Source organism: Ordospora pajunii (genome assembly GCF_021821965.1).
Source record: "Ordospora pajunii strain FI-F-10 chromosome Unknown Cg_03, whole genome shotgun sequence".
In the NCBI taxonomy this organism is placed as follows: domain Eukaryota; kingdom Fungi; phylum Microsporidia; family Ordosporidae; genus Ordospora; species Ordospora pajunii.
The window spans coordinates 87,430-111,974 of NW_026848120.1; the positions used below are offsets into that span (position 1 = coordinate 87,430).

Here is a 24,545-nt window from a genome sequence, read left to right on the forward strand (position 1 = left end):
CTTATTTTCGAGCTATTCTATTGGCCGACCATCGAGCCTTCTACTGCCGCACATGCCTTGACTGCTACCTCGTTCAATAGTCTCTTCATTGACTCAGCCAAAAGCCAGTCAAATCCCTCATTCACGCCCTCTCCACTTCTGGCGCTGCACTTCATAAGTCTCACGTCTTTTCTCGATAAAAACTGCTGGAAATCATTTCCAAGCATATCCTGACTGAATGCTGTGCCTATATCGCATTTGTTTGCCAGCAACAGCATAGGCTTGCCCACAACTGCAGACTTTATCCGGCCTACATGTTCAGTAAACGACCGGCCGTCAGTCGAATCAAAAACAAACACAACTCCATCGACATCCTCATAGTAGCTCGACCAATGCTCCTGGAACACAGACTGCCCTCCTACATCAAGAACAACCAGTTCATATCCTCTGTGCACTCCACTGTGTATCTGATATCCAAACGTCGGCATGGCATCCATCACGGGCTTTCCAAAAAGACGATGTAGAACACTTGTTTTGCCTGCATTATCAAATCCGAGAACAAGAATCCTCAGTTGGCTTCGTTCCTTCTTGATTCTCCTCACTATCCTGGCGAAATGCATGGCACATGCCATCAAATGTTTTTTGTAACGCCCTGTGATGATCACAATAGATGCTGCCTGGATCCGATCAAACATCAAGGCGTTTGCACAGAAACGAGTGGTGGTGCTGACAGGTGCCGGAATATCGGTCTCGTGCGGAATCCCAGACTTCAGGTCACAGACAGGAATATTCAACGACATCAAGAAAACTCTGGGAATCAGCGGAAGAAATCTGTTCACATACGGAATATCTGTAGCAAAGGAAACACGAAGCATATACATAAAGTACATGAGCAAGCTCAAGAGCATGGTTGATCTTGCAGCACCATCTCTCACTCACCGGTTTCTGCTTTCATACTCGCAAATCTCCAACGGATTCAGGCTGTACACACAGAACATCGATGGGCTCGAGGAAAAGGCAGGAATGGTGCCCAGGAATGACAAGTCAACACAACTTGTATATCTGCATGGAAGCATGAAGGAGCTGGCATGCCTGTATTGCGGAGCAAGAGTAAACTTTGGAGAAGCCGAAAGAAAAGAATATGAGGCAGGAAACGAAATCACTTGCACTTGCTGTATACTACGGAACGAAAAGCGAGGTATAGAACATACAGCAGGCCTTAGGAAAAGGCCCGTTGGCGTGATGCACACAACAATAATTCATTATGACCAGCAGCATCCGGAGTCTGCATTCATTTCCAGGATGGCACAGAGTGATGGATGCTGCAATTTGTTCGTTGTCATGGGAACAAGCTTAAGAGTGCTTGGAGTAAAGAGACTCGTAAGGTATTTCTGCAGACTGGAGAGTACACATGGCAGGAGGATTCTTGTGAACCTTGAAAAGCCACCTAAGGAGTTTGCGGAGCTGTTTGATTTCTTCTGGAACGGAGATTGTGATGAGTTTTGTAGAATCGTTGGAGAGTGCCTTGGAATCAATGCCATGGCAAACGATGTTCAAAGACTTTCAATAGCATACTGCGATGGCATAAATGATTGCAATAGACAAAAGCATATTGATGAATTACTTCAACACACAAACTGTAATGCCGGTGACAAAAATGCAAAACCCAAAACCATATGCATAGAGTGTGCACAAGATAACCCATAAGCATTGTCTGCTTGCAAACCACACACCGATTAGTAGCATAAGAGCTAATTAGATGCTGCCACATCATAGAAGCACAGTTCAAGAATTAAATCATTGTTTTATTAACCTGCTCAACTAGTTTATTCACTTTGCTCTAAGTGCAGCAATCACAATATATGGGGCAGTTCTCTGTATCTCCTCCTTCATTATTGAGCTGGAGTTCCTCGATTGTGTACACAGGAAGCCCATCGTGGTATCTCCTACCGTCGCGCTCTGTGCAAAAATACGTTTTTTCATCAGACATTTCATTTTCATCGCGCAAGTCATGCCTTGATGCTTTATGTGTCTTCGACTCTACTGCTTTTTCCTTACTATTGCCAATCTCCGAAAATATATCATCAATGTCTCCAGAAACCCTAGCATTGCCTTTATTCAGCCTGCTCAGCTTGTCCTTGCTTCCCATACAGGGACCCAAATAACACATTGATAACACATTGTAGCACAGCTCAACGTCACAGCATCTTGGCCATCCTGTCAGAAATCAATACTAAGCTTTATGTTCATTGCAAGTAATTCACTGCATAGATACTTAAACACATACGGCATTTCAACAACCCGCAGTATCTTGTTACCACATCTACACTCTCCATTGTTGGTAAATAGAATGCTCTTACACTCTGCACAGTAATCAAATTTAGTTGCATCACTGCACTTCATCAGTCTGTCATGTAGCATATATGCGGTTCCGTGTGCAATCAGCGCATCTCGCTCCATCTCGCCAAACCGAACTCCACCATGCCGCTTTCGTCCTCCAACTGGCTGCTTGGTTGTAGAAACCACTGCTCCGCTCGTCCGTACCTGGAATTTATCTCCAACCATGTGCCTCAGCCTCTGGTAAAATACCACCCCCACAAACACATCCACACGGAATTCATTCCCAGACACCCCGCTGTACATCGGCTCATTTCCGTAGTAATTGAATCCATGCTTTGCAAGCTCCTCACAAAGAATCTTCTTTCTTTCTTCTGCATCAGACACAGTCTCCTCGCTCGTTTCCACCTCCTCATATAAAACACTCTTCTTCTTAAACGGCGTTCCGTCCTGCACTTTTCCTTCAAGGCACCCTACCTTCCCTGCAATCGACTCTACCAGCATTCCTATCGTCATCCTGCTCGGAAACGCATGCGGATTGATGATAATATCAGGCACATATCCAGACTCAGTAAAAGGCATATCCGCAGACGGCCAATGCACCGAGCACACCCCCTTCTGCCCATGCCTTGAGCAGAACTTATCTCCAATTGTCGGATTCCTAACCACCCGTATGGTAAACGTCGCACACTTATTCAAATCATTATGAAACACCCTTATCGTATCAATCATCCCCTCTTCTCCTCCATGATACTTCACCGTATACTCCTTGCCATCATCATCAATGTACCTGTACAGCACATCATTTATCCTCATATTCTGCCCGCTGAACGGCAAAAAAGTAAAATGGCATCCTTTCTTCAGAACAACCTTCTCGCTCTTGTACACATATCCACTAAACAACCCCCTATCCAGGCTTCCCTTGTTTATCACAACCGCATCCTCCATGTCATACGCCGTGTACGAAAGCACCGCAACCATGCAGTTCAGCCCCATCGGATAGTCCTTTAGTAGTTCATATCCTTCTGTCTGCACTATGGGCGATTGCAAGTAATTTAAGGAATACAGCTTCACATCCGTCCTTGTCCTTATGTTGTGTCCAGGCGTCCCCATCGCCTGCTTTGCCATCTGGCATTGATACATGTTCCTTGGACTCTGGTTATAGTCAGAGTACGGAATAAGCCCTGCAACTATTCCTAGAATGTTCGTATTGTCTATCTCGCAATATCCATGCCTGCAATTGCTCTTCTCTGCAAGGTCTACATCCAAAAACACCTGCTCCATAATTCCAATCCATTCATGCTTCCCCTCCTTCCTGTTCAAAACTCTTCTTGTGAGCCTGCTGCGCGTTCCAAACACATAAATAGCCTCAAAGACTCCCATTCCATGCTGATACACTATCTCAACTCTGAGTGCATTCTTGCATCTATATTCCCGAAGCGCATTCGCAAGAACCTGTGGCATTCTTGTAAGCCCAATCACCTTTCCATCAACAACTACCGGAACACCCGTATGCCATCCTCGTACCAGAGGAACCACTCCAAGCTCAAAAAGTATATTCTCATCAAAATCCTCAAGAAGCCCAACTACCTCAGCATGCTTTGCCAAATGCGTCAAAATCCCACAAGGCGACCCATCAGGCGTATGCACTGGACAAATAAAGCCCCAGGTTTCAGGCCGCAGCTTCCTGGTCTTCGTTATCTTTACCCTCTCAAAATATGCCCCCCTGCTTATTCCCCTGAAGTGTGCAATAAACCTGTAGAAGTTGATCCGGTCTGCAACTATAGAAAGCCCAGATCCATTCATGATGTCTGATGAAACAGCCTGTGCAATGTTGCCAGTAGACAAAAACAGCTCAATCTTCTCTCCAATTATAAGCCGTGTCTTCTTGAAGATATTTCTTATACTTGCAATGTCAAGGCTGCCCTCGCCATCATCCTCATCTACCGGCAGGCCCTCAGATCCGCCTTTATCCTTCAACGGCTTTATACATGCCAAACGTAAAAGCCTTAGAGATTCATCAATCCTATCTCGCAGCAGCGTCGAAAATATCTGTGTTTCTGTAAGCAACTCGTGGTTACTTGAATGGTCGGGATCATCATCTGCCACCTTCCCATCAACAACAAGAAAAAGCTTTTTGATTGCAAGCACAAGAAAGTTAAACTTGTCAATATTAGATGGAAGATGTATGGCGACACATCTGTTCAGCACCTCCTCGGCAGCCTCCATCTTTGTTTTTGACTTAGTCATGATCATTAGTTTCGATCCAATATAGTCCATGCATTCTGTCCTTGAAAAAACATTGTACTCTGCAAAGCATTTGATTAACTGCATTGCCCGTTGGCATCCGCCAAGCACATCAAATATCTCCTCATCGCTGGTGTTAACAAGTGCTTTCAGAATCAGAACAACTGGAATCAAATAGCACCTCTTCATGTAGAAAATCTTCATTATTACATTTCCGTTTGTGCAGTAATGCAGCATGTTCATCTGCCCAATCTCATCGCTTCCTACACATCTTATTGATATCATGTACTTTGTCATAAAACTCTCCTTTTGCGTCCTTACATATGCAAATGCATAGTTCCTCTTCTGTAGTGTGTTGAACCTCACAAGTCTATCTACTCCATTCACAATAAAGTATCCGCCTATCTCATCCCTGTCCTCTCCAACACTGCTCTTGTCATCAATGCTGTCTAGATGGCACAGCTGCGACCTCACCATAATTGGAATGTAGCCGGCAGCTTTGTTTTCGGTCACAACATGCCTGTTGTCGTAGTACAGAGACATCCTCACTGTCAGCCGCCCGTTGTAAGTCAAGCTCCTTTCTCGGCACTCTCTGGGAAGCAGGCGCCTGTCAATCGAGATGTGCTCCTTGTCGCTCCGCAACGGCTTCTGCATCTGTATCTCGTCAACTATTATCTTTGCTCGGCCTATAACTATCGGCGGCATGTTTGCAACAACGCTCTCCAGAACGTGATCCTCAAACATTGCATTGTAGGCATCTATGTGTGCCTTTGCAACATCCTTCAGCTCCATCGGTGGGATAAAAAAACATAACCGTAATACGCTTTCAGCATATGCACTGCAGCCTTGGAGCCCACTGCATCCTCCATGCATCGTACAATACAGAAATCATTCTGCTGCAAAACACATTATTTGGCACAGCATTGTTGCCCTGATGCCAGATGCTGTTCTCGTTGAGTTCGAGGATGAAGAAGGAAGGCCTGTTTCCAACAGGCTGCATGTGCCGGTCAGTATCCTTAAAACACAGCTGCAGGCTCTTGCCAGCACGCAGCTTTCGCTGTATGTGAATGGCCAGCCATTGTTGGAGTCTCTTGATGAAACACTGAAGGCAGTTGGCATTTCGTCGGCAGAGGATGTTGTGAAGATCAGGATGTGCGAGGATGAGCCTGCTGCACAGGCTGCGTTCCACTGCTCTTCCTCATTCAGTGGGCATGAGGGGCCTGTTCTATGCGTAAGGTATGCAGAAGTGATTGTCACTGGGGGTGGAGACTCGACCGTTCGGTTCTGGGATCCACAGACAAAGACACAGAGCAAGATTGTCAAGCAGCACGATCACTGGGTCCAATGTCTTGAGGTATCTCCAGACGGACAGTATGTTGCAAGTGGTGCATTGGACGGAGGAATCTGCCTGTACACTGCCGATGGAGAGCATGTAAGAAGCTTTCCTAAGCATAAGAAGGGAGTGGTGGTGGTGAAGTTCCACAATGGAAATCTTGTTACTGGATCCAGAGACAACTCTGTTGTTGTATGGGACCTGAGCGGAAAGGTGCTTATCTCGTATGCACATTCAATGGCAGTCACATGCATATGCACTGGAGAAGACTACATGGTGTCAGGAAGTAAGGATGCAAGAATCAAGGTTTACAAGAACATGAAGTTTTTTGATGAGCTAAGGGGGCATGCGCATGGCATAAATGCAATTGACTGCAATGGAATATACATGGTTTCTGGATGCGATGGAGGAGAAGTGATTGTGTGGAAGGAGTTTGTGCTTTGTAGACGAATGAAGCACAGGGCAGAGGTGATTTCTGTGTCTATATCGTCAAACAGGCTGTACATAGCCTCTGGATCGTTTGATAACACGGTAAAGATATGGAGTGTGGACACTGGACAAATGATGCACAGCTATAGCCATGTAGACTTTGTGTACAAGGTCAAGATGATGAATGACCTGGTTGTATCTTGCTCCAAGGACAAGATGATCAAGATGTTCCGGCTCAGCAAAAAGAAGGTTGTGAGTGAGTTTGTCTGTGACTCTGAGGTGTATTGCTTTGACATTAACGATGGAGAGCTTGTTTGTGGAACGAAGAGCAATAGAGTATACTTCTTCAGGTAAGGCGATGGTGAATAAACTTTGATGATTATGAACGAGTTTTATGGATGTTAATGGTAATAAAAAAAAAGCGAGGTGGGGATGAGATGATAAGTCTGAATGCGATGAGATTTGAAAGGAATGCGAATGAGATACGAAAGCGGATGGACAGGCCGCTGGTTGTCATGCTTGGGAAGGGACAGGATGTGGTAGAGTTCCGGATCAACTCTGCGGTGTTTGTGTATTTGCTTGGGTATGAGTTTCCTGAGACTGTCCTGGTGATTGGGGAAAGATGTGTGGCGGTTACAAGCCAGAAGAGGGTGGAGATTCTCAGGCAGGTTGGCGGCCTGGAAGTGATTGTGCGTAGCAAGGAGAGCTCTGGAATAGAGGAGATACGAAGAGTGGTTAGGGGGCATTGCTATGTTGTAGGAGCCGATGGGATTGAGGGAGAGTTCTGCAGAGGGATTCTTGATAGTTTAGAGTGGGAGGATGCAGGAAGGAGGCTTGAGGATGTTTTTATCACAAAAGATGAGATTGAGGTTGAGAAGTGTAAGGCAGCAGGACAAGCTGTGTCTGTGCTGTTGAAAAGAGGGGTGGAGATGCTATGGGACGGAAGGTTTTACATGAAGAAGCTGGAAGAAGCAATGGCTGGAGAGGAGGATGGAATTGACATGAGTAAAGCAGAGTTTTCGTTTCCAGTGGAGTATGATAGGGGAAGTGTTAGGATTGGTGTGAGGCTGGATGGATATTGCAGTGAGGCGAGTAGAACGATAGTGGTGAATATGGACGAGATGTATGAGGCGCAGGAATTTATTCTTAATATGATAAGGCCTGGCGTTAGCTCTGCAGATGTGTATTGTGAGGCGCAGAAGTACTTTGCGTCGAACGGCGTATGCTTTGGAAGTAGGTTTGTGTATACGATTGGGTTGCTAAGCAATGAAAGAGGATTTGACGAAGGGTTTATGCTGAGCAGAGGATGTGTATTTGTTGTGAGCCTGAGGAGCGAAGGAAAGATTCTGTCGAATACGTTTGTATTGAGGGATGTGCCTGAGTATTTGACATCGAAAGACACAGCATTTGAGTTTGTGAAGAAACGGTCGAGGTTCAGAAATAAGACGAAGGAGTATGAGCTTGGCATGAGAAGGCGGGAGCACCAGAAAGAGCTGATTGATGAGCTGATTGAGGAACGTCTTCAGTATTACAGAGGGCTTGAGGGAGAGGAGGGTGCTGAGGATGATGCATGCAGTAGAGAGGTGTGCTATACCAAGGAAGGCCAGGTTCCGAGGCATGGACGACTAGTGGTTGACTACTTGAGAGAGGCTGTTGTTATTCCGATTGGAAGTTATGCGGTTCCCTTCCATGTGTCTGATATTAAGAGTGTGGCTGTGACTGACTCAAAGGGTTTGCGAATCAACTTCAAAACAGAGCCAAGAGCCAGCGACGGCTCTATCTGCGAAGAAGAGAGTGTAAAGGGTGTTCTGAGTCTGATAAAGTCGATAAACATCAGTGGAGGAGACTCTAAGGAGTATGCAGATGAGATAAACGGCCTTAGAAAGGCGTATCTTGCAAAAGGAAGCGATATAAAGAAAGAAGCGCCATGCGGATTAGTTATTTCACAGAAACCATTTGTGCTGAACGATTTGCATATGAGAACGGATGCTAAGTCTGGGAGTAGGAAGAAACAGACTGGAGATCTTGAGGTCCATGCAAATGGATTCAGATATGGAGAAGTAGTGATTTTGTTTGCAAATGTCAGGCATGTGTTTTTCAGTGAAGGGGAGATTGAGAACAGCACGATTCTTCATCTCCATCTGAATGCATCGCTTACAGCAGGAGAAAGGATATTTAATGTGCAGTTCTATCAAGATGCGAGCAGCAACCTTGTGCATGACACTATGAAGAGGGGAGACGAGCATATGGAATACATAATTGAAAAGGAGGAGCAGCAGAGGCAAGAGGTGCTGAATGCAAGATTTATGGAGTTTGTAAGGAGGATAGAGGCGGAGACGCCGATGAAGGTGCAGATACCACACGATGGGTTCTACGGGGTGCCGTTCAAGGAGAATGTGATGATTAAGCAAACACACGAGTGCCTTGTGAGTGTTGAGGAGGCGCCGTATTTTGTTCTGAGTCTTGAGGACATTGAGGTGGTGAACTTTGAAAGAGTGGTCTCTACGGTAAAGACTGTTGATGTGCTTTTTATTCTGAAGAATAAGCATCCGGTGCATGTGGTGATGAAGAACAAGTCGCGGCTGCTTGTGAGTATACAGAGTGTGGATGTACAGAGTGTGGATAAGCTCAAGGATTATCTTGACCTGAACAATGTTCTGTTTATGGAGACGTCTGTAAGCATTCGATGGACAAATGTGATTGCAAGCATTATGAAGGACCCGATTTCGTTTTATGAGGACGGAGCATGGTCTGGATTGATGGTTGGGGACAATGATGAGCCTGAGGAAGAAAGCGAAGTGTCGGAAGAGTCGAGTGTTTCCGAATCCGAAAGCATTGATACAGATGATGATGTGTCGAGCGAGGAGCCTGATGAGAGTGAGGACTACGAAAGCGAAGATAGTGAAGAAGATGATGATGAGAGCGATGACGAAAGCTATGAAAGCGAGAAGCCTAAAAAGAAGCGGCGTAATTAAATCGGTTTACTTATTGCTGTCCGTGTCTTTGTCTCTTTACAAAGTTCTGAATCATGCAGTTGTCTATTTTTCTGGTGAGCTGCACTTCCTTGAATGTCTGCAGATCAAACTTTTTGGCATCAAGCATGCTATATCTGCTCAGGATGTCATCTACTACTTTAGACATTCCAACGCATGACTCAACAATTACTGTCATCAGTTCCCAAAGGTTCATTCCGTTTACTTCACGCGATTGAAGCAGTGTGTTGAGGATGATAAAGCATTTCTGAGCAAACCCAGATGGAAACCCACTCGTCTGTAAAAACTCAATCATGCATGAATACACATCATCAAACAGCGCATCAAATCCCAGTCGCCTGAGCATCTCTGTCTCTGCGAATATGCATCCCTCCTTGAGCCTGATTGACAGTCGGCTTGTCAATGGCACTGGCCTCGACTCATACTGTGTGTACAGATAGTTGAATACATACACAATCCTTTTTATTGTGCACATTTCCTCCTCCAGCTTTGATGCTAGAAGAACCGAGGCCATGCATACACCACTGAATTCCAGCTCGTCACTGAATGTATGGAAGAGCACCAATGCCTTGTACCTAACTCGGTAAGAAAGATTCAGTAGCATGCATGAATCTACAACGAATCTTGCACCTATGAATCCTTTTACTTCCTCCTTCGATATACAACTTCCATTGTTATTCATTTCTTCTAAGGATTCCAAATGAAAAGCATTTGATATGTACGTACTACCCAGTGGTAGCATCGCATGGACTGTGGCATGCAATTGAATACATGACGGCACTTACTATTGATGGCCCAGTGCAACACTCAAATGAGCCCCAAATGGCTTATCTATTCGCTTGCCATAAAATATGTTGGAAGAATTCTTCTTACATACACGACTGCATCACTTCCATACTTATTCACCATACTTTCCAAAAACTGCTTTGTAAGTGTTTGTGCTTCAGCAAGAAACTCATTGTCGCCTTCTTTCGCTGCCTTGTATGTAAATCTCGACAGGTCTCGTATCCAGACCAGGTCTTTTTTATCAAAATTAATCTTTTCAACCATGGGCATGACTTCAAGCTGGATGTCACATCTTAGAGGAGCCACCTTGAATTCAAAATGCCTTCTCGGCCTCTTCTCCTTTGCCTCCTCGAACGGATACACAGGCAAAAACTCCACTTTCTTTCCCTCCTTTGTACTCGGAGAGATGTCTGTGCACTCGGCAGGTCTTAGTGCAAGAACAGAGTGGCTGTTCATTCTTGATGCAAAGTCCTGCTTTGTTTCGTACTCTCGGATGGATGAGCTAATCAACCGATCAAGACTGTTGCTCTGGTTCTTGATGCTGAAGAAGTATGACTGCCTTAGAAGATTCTGGAACTGGTTCATTGAGCAGTTCATCAGCCCGAATATTTTTAGTAATACCGGGCATGTTATTTGCTGTATGCCGTCCTGCACAAAATCCATTTCCACTGATGGCTGCTGCCTGGCTATCCCTACGACCCGTTTCATTCGGTCCTTATTGATTGCCCAGAACTTCGACAGAGAAACATGCTGCTTAAGATTTCCAAACACTGCTTTCGCATCCACATCCGAATCAAGTGCCTTTTTTATGATCTCCTGCTCTGTCTTCATGAATGACAATATAATTGATTTTGCCATGTCCCTGAGATGGTGTGTATCAAACCCAATCACAACTGCATCGTCACTCAGATTGAGCCTTAAGAAAACCCCATCTGAGTTTATCACATGCAGCGAGCGGATTTCTGTTAGCAGTATGTCCTTGTAGGCAATCTCTTTGGCTGCGCAGCACTTGCTTGCTTGGTCCATGGCTGCTTCATCACCTCTTGCACCGTCTGAACCTTCATTATCATGCCTACAGTCACTGTGCTTGCACTCAACAAGCCTCTTGATTCTGATCTTCACGCCATCTATCTCCAAAAACACGTCCTGGCCATTTACAAGAGCCTTTATTCCGTCAAGCATCAAGCAGGATATTGATCGAACACAAATTTTTGTTTGTTGGAGCACCCATGGAGATATCTCAATCTCAAGCACATAGTGATGCATCAGATATATCAAGCGACATGTCCCATTCATTGAAGAAGTTGGGATCGAAAGGCTCGGAGCTTGTGTGGAAGGGGTTGAGCCTGAGTGTCAACGGGGCAGATGGATCAAAGAAGATGCTTCTTAACAAGATATCTGGCTCTGTGGAGCCACAGTCGATGACTGGACTGATGGGGCCGAGCGGAGCAGGGAAGACCACGCTTATGAACTCGCTGGCAGGAAGGTTTCTGCCAAACATGCACCTGAGCGGAACGATTCTTCTGAATTCGCATCTAAGATCTGAGGAGACATGGCCAAGGATCATTGGATATGTTGAGCAGGACTTCTATGCATATCAGCATCAGACTGTGTTTGAGACGCTTCTTTTTGCATCGAAGATAAAGATGGGGGTCAAGGAGGTTGATAAGAAAGTGATTGACAGGATAGACGAAGTGCTGGCGTTGCTGGGGCTCAAGAATTCAAGGAATACATACATCCGGAGTCTATCTGGCGGAGAGAAGAAGAGGGTGTCGATTGGCGTTGAGCTTCTTGGAGACCCGTCGATAATATTCTGTGACGAGCCAACTAGCGGGCTAGATTCGTTCAATGCAGTGAATATTCTGAGCTTGCTGAAGGATTTGGCAAGGATGGGCAAGACTATTCTTGTGACCATCCATCAGCCTTCGTATGAGATGATAGAGTTTTTTGACAAGATGATTCTGATGTCGATGGGCAATCTTGTGTATGATGGAAACGTGAAGGGATGTGTTGACTTTTTCAGTGCGTGTGGATATGATCTGCCGAGTCAAACGAATCCAGTGGACTTTTTTCTGAACACAGTGAGCTTTGACTCGAGGAGTACGGCAGGCGAAGAGAGAAGCCTGCGAACGATCACTCACATAAGCCAGGAGTGGAGAAAAGCCAAGAAGGAGCCTGTTCCGAAGTACCATGGAAAGGTTGGCTCTGGATATGTTCCGATCGACACGTCGCAGAGTTTTTTCCTGTTGATGAGCAGGAACCTGATTGACTACACTCGGAATGTGGACTATTTGAAGATCAAGGTGTTTCAGAAGGTTTTTTTCATTGTTGTTTTTGGGCTGGCGTATCTACAGATAGGCTACTCTGTTGAAAGCATATACACGAGGCTGGGAGGGATTACATTTATGCTTACAAACGCATTGTTTGGAGTGTGTGGGCCGATATTCAATGTTTTTTCGATGGAGAAGCGGGTGATATCGAGAGAGAGGAAGTCCGGGATGTACTCTGGGATAGTTGCGTTCCTGGCGAAGTACATTTCTGAGATAATACTGAACTTTATGTTTGAGATTCCGTACATAACAGCGGTGTATTGGATGATTGGGCTGAATGAAAATGCAGGACGATTTTTTATGTTTTTGGTGATTGTCCTTTCGCTAACGCTGTTTTCGATATCGTATGGATTGGCCATCAGCGCAATGGCATCTTCGCAGAATGTTGCGCAGGTGCTTGGATCGCTTGGGCTGCTTGTGTTCCTGATATACAGCGGTTCGTTCAATAATCCGAATACAATACCTGGATGGCTGAGGTGGATGGTGTGGCTGTCACCGATGTACTATGCAACGAAGGCGTCATTCCAGAACCAGCTGAATGGAGTTGTGTTTACAGGCCCGGGCGGTATCAAGCTGAGCGGAGAAAGCCAGGTTGATCTTCGTGGGCTTGGCGGCACGGGTATATGGACATGCATATTTGCTCTATGGGGGATTTCGTTATTCTGGACGATTGTGGGATCGGTTGCATTGCACTATAGCACAAGAAACAACATGAAGGTGAAGATTAGTGATGAAAATAGCAATGAGGTATAATACAAATCGAGCCAATGAGAGATATATATGTAGGGCATGGCGCGATATGACTATGGCTGCTGATGCTGATAGTACGGGCTTGTCATGATTATAACGGCTTCTTCTGAGGCCCCGGTATAAATGATGGTGGGAGATTGTATTGGACCAGAGGAGGACTTTGAGGAGATGCCGGCAATAAAGAGGATCCCATTGACTATTTGCCTGTGGATGGATAGATGTGTGGAAATGATGCCGGAAATTGTCAGGAAAGCAGCATGCAGTGGATACAGCTTGCTTTCGATGGGGCATTGCCTATTCTGTGCATCTGTTCCTTTTGTGTATGTTTATCAGAGAGAGATGGCAAGTGCAGGGCATTCGATGCTTAGTGCAATTGAATGAGAGAAATTGAAAAATGGAAGCCCTGAATGATCAAGTCTTTGCTTCATAAGATGAATCAGCCAATTGACCATGTGGGGCAGGAGATGGCGTCGAAGCTGATGTACTTTATATTTGCTGCTGGGTATGCACTGGCGCTTGTGGTAGGGATATTTCTGAATGACCTGAAGTACACGATATTGATTGGGGTGTTGACTGTTGTTGCTGCTATTGGGGTTGTTGTGCCTCCATGGAGGATCTACCGCAAGAATCCGCTGAAGTTTGGCCCGCCTAGCAAAGCGAAAGCAGAATGATGAGAGATTGAATTAAATATCAGTTTTGCTGAATTTGTTTGTATTTGGTAAGTGTGCTTGAAACACCTTGGTTTAAATGTAAGAGATGCAAATAAAGGAATGCGGGTATTGCTTGTGTCTCTACTTGCAAAAAGCGTAGGATGCTACTTTGTGATTGAGTTTATTGATGAGGTTTTGAGACACTACAAGAATATGCATTTTCCAAGCACGATTGGGATGTGGATAACAACAGTCTGTTCGTTTCTGATCACATTCTACAGTATGAATTTTCCAAGGGTTTTCCTGACACTCTACATAACTGGAATGATCAGCTATGGCTCCATTGATCTAATCTATATGGACTTGAACCTTCCAAAAGCAATCCAGAATTCTGAAATGGCTATGAACATAAAAAGACTACTTAAGGATGGCATAGAGGATCCGTTTGTCCTTATTTTGTTTTCGTTTTTACTTGCCTTGATACTTGTGTGGATTCTCAACATGCTTCAGAGCGTGCTTATTGTTGTTGGGTTCTATGTTATTTACAGCATGCTTTTTCCGATGTGCCTTGGCGAGTACAGGAAAGATGCTCCGGTGATATTCTATACACTTTTGATTGGGTCTGCGATGACACTGTATTATTATTTAGCACGGAATGCATCGAAGTATGTTCTGATGTTGATGTTCTGCTCAACAGGATCTTTCTTGCTTCTTTCGTCTCTTGAGATGGTCTGTGGAGCAGGCGAAAGGTTCTACGACATTGTCTATGATTTAAACAACATGTACACATTTGAGCTGAGCTCAATAACGTTTCCGATGGCAGTATGGATTGGATTAACAATATTTGCAATGGCATGGCAGACAAGATATATATAAAGCAGCGGATAGTTATTTTGTTTACTATAACAGTTTGCTTTGGCAAGCAAGTGCTAATCGTCCCTTTGCTGTAGCAAGATCCTTGACTCCAGCTTGACGAGCTTGATCGATGATCCCTTTAGATAGCATTCGTTGATGAACACGGAGCTTCCGTCTGCTTTCTCGACTGTGACGCTTCTGAGGTGTAGGTTCATCGACATGTCGCATTTGTCGAGCAGGCCTCGTAGGTTGTCGTCATTCTTTAGTTCCAGCTCTATGATTTTGTTTCTTGATATCCGTAAGAGAGTCAAAGGATACATATGTAGGGATTGGAAGAGGAGGTTTTGACAGCGCCAGGCAGCAGAAGGATGATGGGGGGAATGCTATAAAATGTTTGTGAATAGTGTACTGTGGAATGTGTGGATTGAGACAGTACTGTGATTGAATAACATCTTCCATGGTGCAGTGGTAGCATGCTCGCCTGTCACGCGGGTGGCCCGGGTTCGAGTCCCGGTGGGAGAGTTTTTTGCTTATATCTAGCATCAATGATATACGCCATGTGCCACGAGATAATACACATGGCATTATGCTGTGTAGCAGTGCAATCCTTCTCACTCAACTACAGTACTGCTGTGGCTGTGCATAGCTGTTCATTTACAATGGCATGCATATCATTCATACCGTGTATATACTTTGCCGATCCTTGTACGCGTAGGTGAACTCTAATCTAAAGACATGCATTTATACTAAAGCATGCATGAAGCACAGATGGGAGTAGGTAGCAATGCATTTTATCTGGACGACTTCCTCATGCTCGATTCTGCTGTATTAGATGCCTCTCTGGATTTCCACGATGCATTTGAGCTCGGAAACATTTATGAGATCGAGAGATTCTTTACTGAACAGCACAAAGATACTAGAAGCAGCCAGCAGCTGCATCCATTGCATAATGATTTGTACCACGATCCACCTATTCACAGCGATTTAATGGTGGATGATCTGCCAGACTCCACAGACATTTACAAGCCTGTAAGGATCCGCGGCATTGGAATGCTGAGAGAAGGATACTGCGAAATATGCAAGACATGGCTTAGGCTCAAGACAAGCAGCTACTGGTATCATATGAACTACAAGCATGGGATTAATTCAAGAGGAGTGAAATATCCAGAACCACAGATCAGATCTGTTGGATGCCGTACAGAAAGCTTTTGCACAGTATGTGATAAGTGGATTGCACTGGGAAGCAGTAAGCACGGCAAGTCTGCAAAGTTTGGTTGGTTCAAACACTGTCAGAAAGTCCATAAATAAATCAATTCAATACATTGTAAGCAGACATATGTTTATTGGCATACGACCTACACACCATTCATCATGAGTTCTGTGGTAGACTATTTCTATTGCTATTGCTATTCTATTATTTTCTTATTATATTATCTCCTCATTCTCTTCATGTTCAGTGTGAGCGTTGCAATGCCGGATAGGATTGGGTCATGATTGTGGATTATAGTGAACAGCTGCAATCACCATAAAAAGTCAGACTCAACCATTGCAAGAAATCTAATCATGTATGCATCTGGATCAATGCAGGAACTCGAAGAATTGCAACACAGCACATTCAGTAATCTTTCTGTTCTTTTTCTCAGATTCCATTGTGTAAGAATGTCAATTATTCCAAAATGCACATCACTTGCATGCTGCGTCTGATTCTCTGCATTTTGTAAGCAAGGCCCTCCATACTCTGTAGTAGTTGGCACTGGCTTGAAACACACAAGAAGACTGTAATCCATAACATTATGCTTGTTCAAAAACAACAGGTCGTTTTTCATCTGCGATACAAGCACTGCCCTGCTCCCGTATATATCGATCCTTTTGTTGTTTTTGATCCAGTTTGCTTCCTTAAGATTCTGAATTGATTGTCCTTCCCTGCATACATTGACGCCCTTGAGATCATACACCTCACCAGCATGCTTCACATCTGACGTAAGGCATCCCTCAACTATGTTCTTCATTATGATCAAGTATTCTGTAGACGTGCGGGTTTTGAGGCTGTAGCATCCAAGTATCCTACACAGCAACGAGTTTGGATTTTGCTGAATATATTTGCTGTAGTCAGGAGCCATCTGGCGAATGCAGGAAAACTCAGACTTCCTGATTGCCTTTATGGCGTATTTGGAATCCTCAGTAAAGAACACAAGCGAGCCACTTCTACCTTGTATCTGTGTGTTTATAATGCATTGGCTGCCAAGGCATCCTAGTGAAGCGATCCCACTGGCCTTGCGCACTGCAATGAAGTCCTGAATGTTGTATGCCTCAACAACATCTGCGCCAATACGAAGAAGATGGCGATCAGGTAGCATTGGCATATTTTCCATAGCATTTTCGATTGTGTACAATGCATGCAGTAGCGTTTCAGCATTGCTCAGATGCATTTCCATACCAAAAGCTGGATGCGGACACAAACAATGTTTATAGATTGGATTTGATTACGCAATAAATGATGTAGACGCATATAATGGATTGCTCTGCAAAGAAGGACTTGCCATGTGCTTTCACGCGTTGGCAAAACGATGCCGACTGGATTCGAACCAGCGAGAGGAACCCCAACGGATTTCAAATCCGTCGCCTTAGACCGCTCGGCCACAGCACCCCGCGCACCAGATTGCATATTATTATTCATTCGACAACACACACGTTCAGCTCCACCATCGACACACACACTTCACACACTACACTTCCTTAAAATCATAAATAAACCCAAATTTATTCATATGACGCAATCTCTTCTTTCGAAATGCTATGGACAACCAAATCAGGCTTCACATACGGCATAACCACATCTGTAAACAGCTTTGCACCCTTCTCCCTTGCTTCTCTCACACTCTCGTGTATCGTAATCTTGCTCATGTACTCCTTAATTCGCTCGACATTCTTGCACATTGCCTCCTTGTTTTCATCTCGCCTCCTCAAATCAACCGATATCCCAAGCCTCCTGGCGTATCTATAGTCGATCCCTGCTCCTTCACACTCTGCTGCCGTAAAGCCCCTTCCCAGCCTTTCCTTCCTGTTGTGGCACACCGTAGGACACCTCACTATCGGCCTCAGCTTCTCCAGCGGCATCGGATACATCATCTTTGCCTTTTGGAGGCGCTTCTGCTTCATCAGCTTCTGCTTCGTCTCCGGGTCATGATGCACCTTTATCTTCAATGACGTCTTCCTGAAGTGGTTGTTTGGCAGTGCATGATTACCTTTCATTGGGGTTAAAATTTTGCAAACACTTTAGCCCTGTAGCAATGAGTAGACTAGTAAAGACAATTACTACTCAAGGTATGAAGAAAAAGGCCGTTGCCACTTGTGTGTGCACACAGACCGGAGAGTTCTCAATAAAGGTCAACATGGTGCCATTTGCAATTCTCCCAAACTCCCTGATGTCTGCAAAGCTCAAGGAAATCATCTGCATTGTTGAGCAAGCAAACATTAGGGACTTGTCGTTCGACATAACATGCAAGGAGGGCGGAAGTGTCTCTCGCGTATATGCAGTCAGGATGGCATTTGCAAAGGCTGTGCTTGCGTTCTACGGAACGTACTTCGAGGAGTGGAAGAGGCAGGAGATCCAGAAGAGGCTGATGGAGTTTGACAGGTTCAGCCTTGTCTGTGACTCAAGGAAGAGGGAGCCAAAGAAGTTTGGAGGGCCTGGCGCTCGTGCAAGATATCAGAAGTCATATCGTTGAAATAAATCGTCTTCTTCTAAGCTATGAACAAACAGAACAGTGGCAAAGCAGAATGATGCATGTGCTGTCTACGAATATTCAAGGTATGTTTGAAAACTCTACATCAGTTGTTTATTGCAATGCTGTTTGATACTTGCACACTATGTGCGCTTACACTTTGAAGGAATAATAAGTATTGCAGGGATTGTCTCTTTGTATTTGCTTACATCATCCTCTATTCTCTCGGCTACAAAATCACATATCAGTATCATTGCAAGGTCATCCCTGCTTGTAAGCGCACGGAAGCTCTTCCTCAGGTCTTCTTCAGGTGTATCGTATGTGACATACACAAGATTCGGGTTTTCGTTTGTGTTTTCTATCCCTGCGATCAGGAATCCAAACAGAGTTTCTTCGTCGCCAACCATTCCTATCCTTGTTCTTCTATCCATATGCCCTAATGCACAATTGAATTTAAGCACATCATGCCATGCAATGCTATGGAGCCAACACATGTGATATCTCCAGCCATCATGAACTCCCCGCTCACATGCAAACAGCAATAGTCAAGATAAAAACACGGGATGGCGATGTATTTGACATAGAATGCAAGTATGCATACAAAAGCACGCTCATAAAGAACGTATGCACATCAACTGCATGCAGCTATCCAATATGCATACAGCTTTCCTCGCAGGTATTCAAAACAATCCACGGATATATGCAACTCGACACCTCACACCTATCTGAGAAGTACAGCCCGCTCGAAATCAGATTCAAACAGCATGATCTTGACTTCTTTAAGAATTACGACGACGAGCATTTGCTAGGCATATGCAATGGAGCAAACTACCTCGACTATCCATATCTTCTGGAGCTTTGCTGTAAGCTTATTGCCGAAAGAATAAAGCACAAAACAACAGAGGAGCTCAGGAGGTTTGTTGGCATGGGCCATGGCATGTCACCTGAGGAAGCTTGCGAGATAGAAAAGGAGTTTGGATGGATGTCGTCTGAGGAATAAATGCTTGCTGAGAGCAACTAGAATAAACTGAGCAATTTATTGGATATCTCACGTATACAGCAATTACTTTATGATGATGCTTAAGGATTCGCACACTACCGAATATGTTTGATGCTGCATCGACATACTTAGGGTATGTGTAGTTGAATGCATTGTGTTATTGCACATCGATTCGAGCACAAGCCATTGCAAAAAAATATGTGTTAAAGGCATTTATAAGCACAGACCCATATAATGTTCGAGGAGAGGGCGAAGAAGCAGATCAAGTCAATACAGTTCGGATTATTTTCGCCGGAGGAGATAAGAAACGGAAGTGTTGTGTTGGTGACGCATCCAGAGGTCATGGAGAATGGAGTGCCCAAGGCAGGGGGGCTGATCGACCTGAGAATGGGAACTACCGACAGGATGTATCTGTGCCAGAGTTGTGGAGGAGACAGTTTTTCATGCCCAGGGCATTTTGGGCACATTGAGTTGACAAAGCCGATGTTTCATGTTGGGTATGTATCGAAGATCAAGAAGGTTCTGGAGTGTGTTTGTTTTTATTGCTCGAAAATCAAGATTGCAAAGACAGGAGGCAAGGCCATGCTGAATGGGGTGTGGAATGCTTGCAAGACAAAAGGCATGTGCGAGGGAGACATGGTGGATGGGGGAAGAACGGGGTGTGGAAACAAGCAGCCGGTGATAAAGAAGGAAGGGCTAAGTCTTGTGGCGTTCATGAAAGGAGAAGAAAGCGGAGAAGGGAAGGTGATGCTGAATGGAGAGCGTGTATACAGCATATTCAAGAAAATAAGCGATGCAGACAGCGAATATATGGGATTTGATTTGAAGTATAGTAGGCCTGAGTGGATGATTCTTACGGTGCTGCTTGTTCCACCACCAACAGTAAGGCCATCTATTGTGATGGAAGGGTCGTTGCGAGGAGAAGATGACCTAACGCACAAGCTTGCAGACATAATCAAGTCGAATGGGTATCTGAAGAAGTATGAGCAGGAGGGAGCGCCTGGGCACATAGTGCGCGACTATGAGCAGCTGCTGCAGTTCCATGTTGCAACATTGATCGACAACGACATTGGGGGGCAACCACAGGCACTGCAAAAAAGTGGGAGACCGTTGAAGTCGATATCTGCAAGGCTGAAGGGGAAGGAAGGGCGGATACGAGGAAATCTGATGGGGAAAAGAGTTGATTTCAGTGCAAGGACGGTGATAACGCCCGATCCAAACATTAGGCTCGAGGAAGTCGGTGTTCCAGTTGAGGTGGCGAAGATACATACATTTCCTGAGAAGGTGACGTCGTTCAACATTGACAAGCTGAACAAGCTTGTGAAGATGGGGCCGAACGAGCATCCTGGGGCGAATTACGTGATACGATCAGATGGGCAGAAGATCGACCTCAGCTTCAACAGAAGCGATATACGGCTTGAGGAGGGATATATTGTTGAGAGACACATGCAGTCTGGAGATGTGGTTCTGTTCAATCGGCAGCCGTCGCTACACAAGATGTCTATGATGGCACATTATGTAAGGGTTATGGAGAACAAGACGTTCAGGCTGAACCTGAGTGTTACGTCGCCGTATAATGCAGACTTTGATGGAGACGAGATGAATCTTCACATGCCGCAGAGCTATACGTCGAAGTCTGAGCTCGAGGAGCTGGTTCTTGTGCCGAACCAGATTATATCGCCACAATCGAACAAGCCTGTTATGGGAATAGTTCAGGACACCCTTACGGGGTTGAGGCTGCTTACACTTAGAAACACGTTTTTAGATGAGCGAGAGACGATGTCGCTGCTGTATGCCGTGGACTCTCAGTTTGATGACATGCCGGTTGGGGAGAGTGCAAGAGCAGAGTTCAAGAGGACGAAGGAGTATGACATTATGAAGGTTATGGCAAGGCCGAGCATAGCCAAGCCAAAGAGGCTGTGGACGGGGAAACAAGTACTGAGCTTTATTTTACCGAGTATGAACTATTCTGGATTATCATCTGAGCACAATGAAGAGGACAAAGAAAATGCAAATGACACGATTGTGCGGATCCAGGATGGGATTATCCATTCTGGAATTGTTGACAAGAAGGCAGCAGGAGCAGTGCAGGGAGGGCTAATTCACATTATTTTCAATGATTTTGGGCCTAGAAGGGCAGCGCAGTTTTTCAACGGTGTTCAGAAGATGGTGAATGCATTTGTGACGGGGATCCACTGTTTTTCGATTGGGATAGGAGATACGATTGCGGATGCAAACACGGTGAAGATGGTGAAGGAGGCGATTGCCAAGGCAAAGGACGATGTCGCTGTGATCATAAGAAATGCACAGCAGAACATGCTTGAAAGGATGCCTGGGATGACGATGAAGGAAAGCTTTGAGAGCCAGTTGAATCTTGTGCTTAATAAGGCAAGAGACGTGAGCGGATCAAGTGCACAGCGAAGCCTTAGTGGGAATAACAACATGAAGACGATGGTTCTTGCAGGGTCTAAGGGGTCTTTTATCAATATTTCACAGGTCAGTGCATGTGTAGGGCAGCAGAATGTGGAAGGAAAGCGGATTCCGTTTGGCTTTTTGCACAGGACTCTTCCGCACTTTGTGAAGGACGACTACACAGGGAGGAGCAGAGGGTTTGTCGAGAACAGCTACTTGAGCGGGCTGGGGCCTGAGGAGTTTTTTTTCCATGCAATGGGAGGGCGAGAAGGGCTGATTGACACGGCGATTAAGACGGCAGAGACAGGATACATACAAAGGAGGCTGATAAAGGCACTCGAGGATGCAATAGTGAGGCAAGACGAGAGTGTAAGGAGTGGAAGTGGGTTTGTGTATCAGCTGAAGTATGGGGAGGATGGGTTTGATGCAACGTTTCTTGAGGCGCAAAAGGTTGAGATGCGCAACTTTAGGCGAAGATACTATATTGACATGTTTGGGAAAGAGGAGCTTAGGGTGAATGAATCTGAGGTTTCGAGTGAGGTGTACAAGATGCTTTGCTCTGATGTTGATCTTCAGAAGCAGCTGGATGAGGAGTATGAATGGCTCGTTCAGGAGGTGTTTGAAGGGCCTGCTATTAAGGATATAGGAGATGTGGATATTGAGAGCGACTATAGAGTAAAGCGGATGTATAATGAGTCAGTGATGAGTCCATGCAACTTTGGACGACTTATATGCACAGCAAAAAGGATATTTGAGATGAATGCCGGGGATGTGTCGCCATATTATATACTTAGTGCGCAAAGGGAGTTGATGACGTCAAACAAGATTCTGAATGTGTTGATCAGAAGCAATCTGAATGTAAAGAGGATTCTGGTTGAGCACAGGCTTGATACAGAGGCATTTAGCTGGGTAGTTGGGGAAATAAAGTCTAAGATTATGAAGGCGAAGATAACGCCGAATGAAATGGTGGGGACGTTGGCAGCACAATCTGTAGGAGAGCCGGCTACGCAGATGACGTTGAACACGTTTCACCTTGCAGGGGTTGCATCTACCGTTACTATGGGGGTGCCGAGGCTGAAGGAGATATTCAATGTAACGAAGAATCTGAGGACGCCGTCTATGAGGATATATCTTGAAGGAGGGTATTGCAAGAGTGTTGAGAGTGCAAAGGCAATACAGAATGAGATTGAATGTGTGAGCATCAAAGATCTATGCATGTGCTCTGAGATTTACTATGATCCAGAGGTGACAAGCACGGACATTGCCGAAGACAGAGACTTTGTAGAGGCATACTTTGAGTTTCCTGACGAAGAGATAGACTTTCTAGGGCTGTCACCGTACCTGATCAGGCTTGTGATTGATAGGTCCAAGGTTGTTGGCAGGAGAATCAGCCTTGAGGAAGTTGCAGGAGCAGTGCGAAGGAACATAAAGAGCGATGCACATGTGATCTGCAGTGATGAGAATGCGGTGGATATGGTGGTGAGGATAAGAATGATGAAGAGTTCTGAAGAGTGCTTGAGCTTCTACATGAACTGTCTTGAATCACTACTAAAGCAGCAATTCGGAGGGTACAAGAATGTTAAGAAAGTGTACATAACAGAAGACAAGGAGAGGAAGGAGTGGTATCTGCAGACTGATGGGGTGTGTCTATCGAAGATACTAGGGCATCCTGCAATAAACAGCAAACATACTGTATCTAACGATATGCTTGAGATTGCAGAAACGCTTGGGATTGAAGCAGCACGAGAGTCTATTTTGAATGAGCTAGCGCTTGTTATAGATGGGAATGGATCGTATGTTAACTACAGGCATATGAGCCTACTTGCTGATGTCATGACTATGAGAGGATATCTATGTGGAGTTACGAGGCATGGAGTGAACAAGACGGGATCGGGAGCATTAAAGAGAAGCTCGTTTGAAGAGACGGTGGAGATTCTGCTCGATGCAGCATTAGTATCTGAAAGGAACTTTTGCAAAGGAATAACAGAAAACATAATGATGGGGCAGTTAGCGCCCATGGGGACGGGAAACGTGGAGATTATGCTTGATATGAACAAGCTAGACAAGGCGATTCCACTTGCAAATCCCGTGTTTAAGGCGAATGATCCTGCCACACCGGTGATAAACACTCCGATGTCAGACTCATTTTCGATCAGTAGCGGTGCTTGGAGCCCAATGCATATTGATATGGGCTATAATAGAGACATGGCGGGGAGAATGTCACTTACCAGTCCTGCTTATTCACCAACCAGTCCGGCATACTCACCAACCAGTCCTGCTTATTCACCAACCAGTCCTGCTTATTCACCAACCAGTCCTGCTTATTCACCTACCAGTCCTGCTTATTCACCAACCAGTCCTGCTTATTCACCAACCAGTCCTGCTTATTCACCTACCAGTCCGGCATACTCACCTACCAGTCCGGCATACTCACCAACCAGTCCTGCTTATTCAGTAACGGCACCAAGTTTTGCAAGTAAAAATAAAAGTAAGGACCAAGACGGAGATAGAAAGAGGAAGAACAGCCATCCTTTTTGAAATGCAATAATAAAATGCATGATGTTGTTTATATATCTTACTACAACATCTCGATCTCGATGTAAATGTAAATTATTGGTGGCCTTCACCATCTTATTGAATATATGAATTCTACGGTTGGTGGATGCAAATGCGATTACTGTATACGATTGAATAGATATTAGCTGCGAATTGATTCAAA

The 24,545-nt window shown here is 45.0% G+C and overlaps 20 protein-coding genes and 2 non-coding genes across 22 annotated transcripts; 12 read left to right on the forward strand and 10 right to left on the reverse strand.

Annotated features, from left to right (window-relative positions):
* Nucleotides 1–17: 17 nt before the first annotated feature.
* On the reverse strand, nt 18–599 carry HK407_03g05600 (ADP-ribosylation factor-like GTPase; the record flags this gene model as incomplete). The annotated part of the gene is made up of 1 exon (XM_060420553.1): nt 18–599. One exon carries the CDS (start codon nt 597–599, stop codon nt 18–20), a length of 582 nt encoding a protein of 193 aa, XP_060277267.1.
* A 37-nt stretch (nt 600–636) lies between these two features.
* HK407_03g05610 (sirtuin-like protein) lies at nt 637–1,686 on the forward strand (the record flags this gene model as incomplete). Its single annotated transcript, XM_060420554.1, has 1 exon — nt 637–1,686. The coding sequence occupies one exon, from the start codon at nt 637–639 to the stop codon at nt 1,684–1,686; it is 1,050 nt and encodes a 349-aa protein (XP_060277268.1).
* Nucleotides 1,687–1,819: 133 nt separating this feature from the next.
* On the reverse strand, nt 1,820–2,128 carry HK407_03g05620 (uncharacterized protein; the record flags this gene model as incomplete). The annotated part of the gene is made up of 1 exon (XM_060420555.1): nt 1,820–2,128. The coding sequence occupies one exon, from the start codon at nt 2,126–2,128 to the stop codon at nt 1,820–1,822; it is 309 nt and encodes a 102-aa protein (XP_060277269.1).
* A 71-nt stretch (nt 2,129–2,199) lies between these two features.
* On the reverse strand, nt 2,200–5,355 carry HK407_03g05630 (RNA polymerase; the record flags this gene model as incomplete). The annotated part of the gene is made up of 1 exon (XM_060420556.1): nt 2,200–5,355. One exon carries the CDS (start codon nt 5,353–5,355, stop codon nt 2,200–2,202), a length of 3,156 nt encoding a protein of 1,051 aa, XP_060277270.1.
* Nucleotides 5,356–5,497: 142 nt separating this feature from the next.
* Nucleotides 5,498–6,679, forward strand: HK407_03g05640 (uncharacterized protein; the record flags this gene model as incomplete). The annotated part of the gene is made up of 1 exon (XM_060420557.1): nt 5,498–6,679. One exon carries the CDS (start codon nt 5,498–5,500, stop codon nt 6,677–6,679), a length of 1,182 nt encoding a protein of 393 aa, XP_060277271.1.
* Nucleotides 6,680–6,723: 44 nt separating this feature from the next.
* HK407_03g05650 (Spt16/Cdc68-like protein) lies at nt 6,724–9,300 on the forward strand (the record flags this gene model as incomplete). The annotated part of the gene is made up of 1 exon (XM_060420558.1): nt 6,724–9,300. The coding sequence occupies one exon, from the start codon at nt 6,724–6,726 to the stop codon at nt 9,298–9,300; it is 2,577 nt and encodes an 858-aa protein (XP_060277272.1).
* Nucleotides 9,301–9,310: 10 nt separating this feature from the next.
* HK407_03g05660 (uncharacterized protein) lies at nt 9,311–10,060 on the reverse strand (the record flags this gene model as incomplete). The annotated part of the gene is made up of 1 exon (XM_060420559.1): nt 9,311–10,060. The coding sequence occupies one exon, from the start codon at nt 10,058–10,060 to the stop codon at nt 9,311–9,313; it is 750 nt and encodes a 249-aa protein (XP_060277273.1).
* Nucleotides 10,061–10,149: 89 nt separating this feature from the next.
* HK407_03g05670 (uncharacterized protein) lies at nt 10,150–11,286 on the reverse strand (the record flags this gene model as incomplete). The annotated part of the gene is made up of 1 exon (XM_060420560.1): nt 10,150–11,286. One exon carries the CDS (start codon nt 11,284–11,286, stop codon nt 10,150–10,152), a length of 1,137 nt encoding a protein of 378 aa, XP_060277274.1.
* Nucleotides 11,287–11,387: 101 nt separating this feature from the next.
* HK407_03g05680 (ABC-2 type transporter) lies at nt 11,388–13,187 on the forward strand (the record flags this gene model as incomplete). The annotated part of the gene is made up of 1 exon (XM_060420561.1): nt 11,388–13,187. One exon carries the CDS (start codon nt 11,388–11,390, stop codon nt 13,185–13,187), a length of 1,800 nt encoding a protein of 599 aa, XP_060277275.1.
* A 120-nt stretch (nt 13,188–13,307) lies between these two features.
* On the forward strand, nt 13,308–13,565 carry HK407_03g05690 (uncharacterized protein; the record flags this gene model as incomplete). The annotated part of the gene is made up of 1 exon (XM_060420562.1): nt 13,308–13,565. The coding sequence occupies one exon, from the start codon at nt 13,308–13,310 to the stop codon at nt 13,563–13,565; it is 258 nt and encodes an 85-aa protein (XP_060277276.1).
* A 26-nt stretch (nt 13,566–13,591) lies between these two features.
* Nucleotides 13,592–13,855, forward strand: HK407_03g05700 (uncharacterized protein; the record flags this gene model as incomplete). The annotated part of the gene is made up of 1 exon (XM_060420563.1): nt 13,592–13,855. One exon carries the CDS (start codon nt 13,592–13,594, stop codon nt 13,853–13,855), a length of 264 nt encoding a protein of 87 aa, XP_060277277.1.
* Nucleotides 13,856–13,954: 99 nt separating this feature from the next.
* On the forward strand, nt 13,955–14,710 carry HK407_03g05710 (uncharacterized protein; the record flags this gene model as incomplete). The annotated part of the gene is made up of 1 exon (XM_060420564.1): nt 13,955–14,710. The coding sequence occupies one exon, from the start codon at nt 13,955–13,957 to the stop codon at nt 14,708–14,710; it is 756 nt and encodes a 251-aa protein (XP_060277278.1).
* Nucleotides 14,711–14,763: 53 nt separating this feature from the next.
* Nucleotides 14,764–15,009, reverse strand: HK407_03g05720 (uncharacterized protein; the record flags this gene model as incomplete). The annotated part of the gene is made up of 1 exon (XM_060420565.1): nt 14,764–15,009. The coding sequence occupies one exon, from the start codon at nt 15,007–15,009 to the stop codon at nt 14,764–14,766; it is 246 nt and encodes an 81-aa protein (XP_060277279.1).
* Nucleotides 15,010–15,140: 131 nt separating this feature from the next.
* On the forward strand, nt 15,141–15,211 carry HK407_03g05730. The gene has a single exon. It is a non-coding gene; the product is annotated as a tRNA-Asp (tRNA).
* Nucleotides 15,212–15,442: 231 nt separating this feature from the next.
* On the forward strand, nt 15,443–15,997 carry HK407_03g05740 (uncharacterized protein; the record flags this gene model as incomplete). The annotated part of the gene is made up of 1 exon (XM_060420566.1): nt 15,443–15,997. One exon carries the CDS (start codon nt 15,443–15,445, stop codon nt 15,995–15,997), a length of 555 nt encoding a protein of 184 aa, XP_060277280.1.
* Nucleotides 15,998–16,209: 212 nt separating this feature from the next.
* Nucleotides 16,210–17,124, reverse strand: HK407_03g05750 (phosphatidylinositol-4-phosphate5-kinase; the record flags this gene model as incomplete). The annotated part of the gene is made up of 1 exon (XM_060420567.1): nt 16,210–17,124. The coding sequence occupies one exon, from the start codon at nt 17,122–17,124 to the stop codon at nt 16,210–16,212; it is 915 nt and encodes a 304-aa protein (XP_060277281.1).
* A 130-nt stretch (nt 17,125–17,254) lies between these two features.
* Nucleotides 17,255–17,336, reverse strand: HK407_03g05760. The gene has a single exon. It is a non-coding gene; the product is annotated as a tRNA-Ser (tRNA).
* A 113-nt stretch (nt 17,337–17,449) lies between these two features.
* Nucleotides 17,450–17,941, reverse strand: HK407_03g05770 (ribosomal protein L13; the record flags this gene model as incomplete). Its single annotated transcript, XM_060420568.1, has 1 exon — nt 17,450–17,941. The coding sequence occupies one exon, from the start codon at nt 17,939–17,941 to the stop codon at nt 17,450–17,452; it is 492 nt and encodes a 163-aa protein (XP_060277282.1).
* Nucleotides 17,942–17,979: 38 nt separating this feature from the next.
* On the forward strand, nt 17,980–18,417 carry HK407_03g05780 (ribosomal protein S16; the record flags this gene model as incomplete). The annotated part of the gene is made up of 1 exon (XM_060420569.1): nt 17,980–18,417. The coding sequence occupies one exon, from the start codon at nt 17,980–17,982 to the stop codon at nt 18,415–18,417; it is 438 nt and encodes a 145-aa protein (XP_060277283.1).
* Nucleotides 18,418–18,557: 140 nt separating this feature from the next.
* On the reverse strand, nt 18,558–18,845 carry HK407_03g05790 (ATP synthase; the record flags this gene model as incomplete). The annotated part of the gene is made up of 1 exon (XM_060420570.1): nt 18,558–18,845. One exon carries the CDS (start codon nt 18,843–18,845, stop codon nt 18,558–18,560), a length of 288 nt encoding a protein of 95 aa, XP_060277284.1.
* Nucleotides 18,846–18,943: 98 nt separating this feature from the next.
* Nucleotides 18,944–19,414, forward strand: HK407_03g05800 (uncharacterized protein; the record flags this gene model as incomplete). Its single annotated transcript, XM_060420571.1, has 1 exon — nt 18,944–19,414. One exon carries the CDS (start codon nt 18,944–18,946, stop codon nt 19,412–19,414), a length of 471 nt encoding a protein of 156 aa, XP_060277285.1.
* A 234-nt stretch (nt 19,415–19,648) lies between these two features.
* Nucleotides 19,649–24,364, forward strand: HK407_03g05810 (DNA-directed RNA polymerase II subunit RPB1; the record flags this gene model as incomplete). The annotated part of the gene is made up of 1 exon (XM_060420572.1): nt 19,649–24,364. The coding sequence occupies one exon, from the start codon at nt 19,649–19,651 to the stop codon at nt 24,362–24,364; it is 4,716 nt and encodes a 1,571-aa protein (XP_060277286.1).
* Between the last annotated feature and the right edge of the window lie 181 nt (nt 24,365–24,545).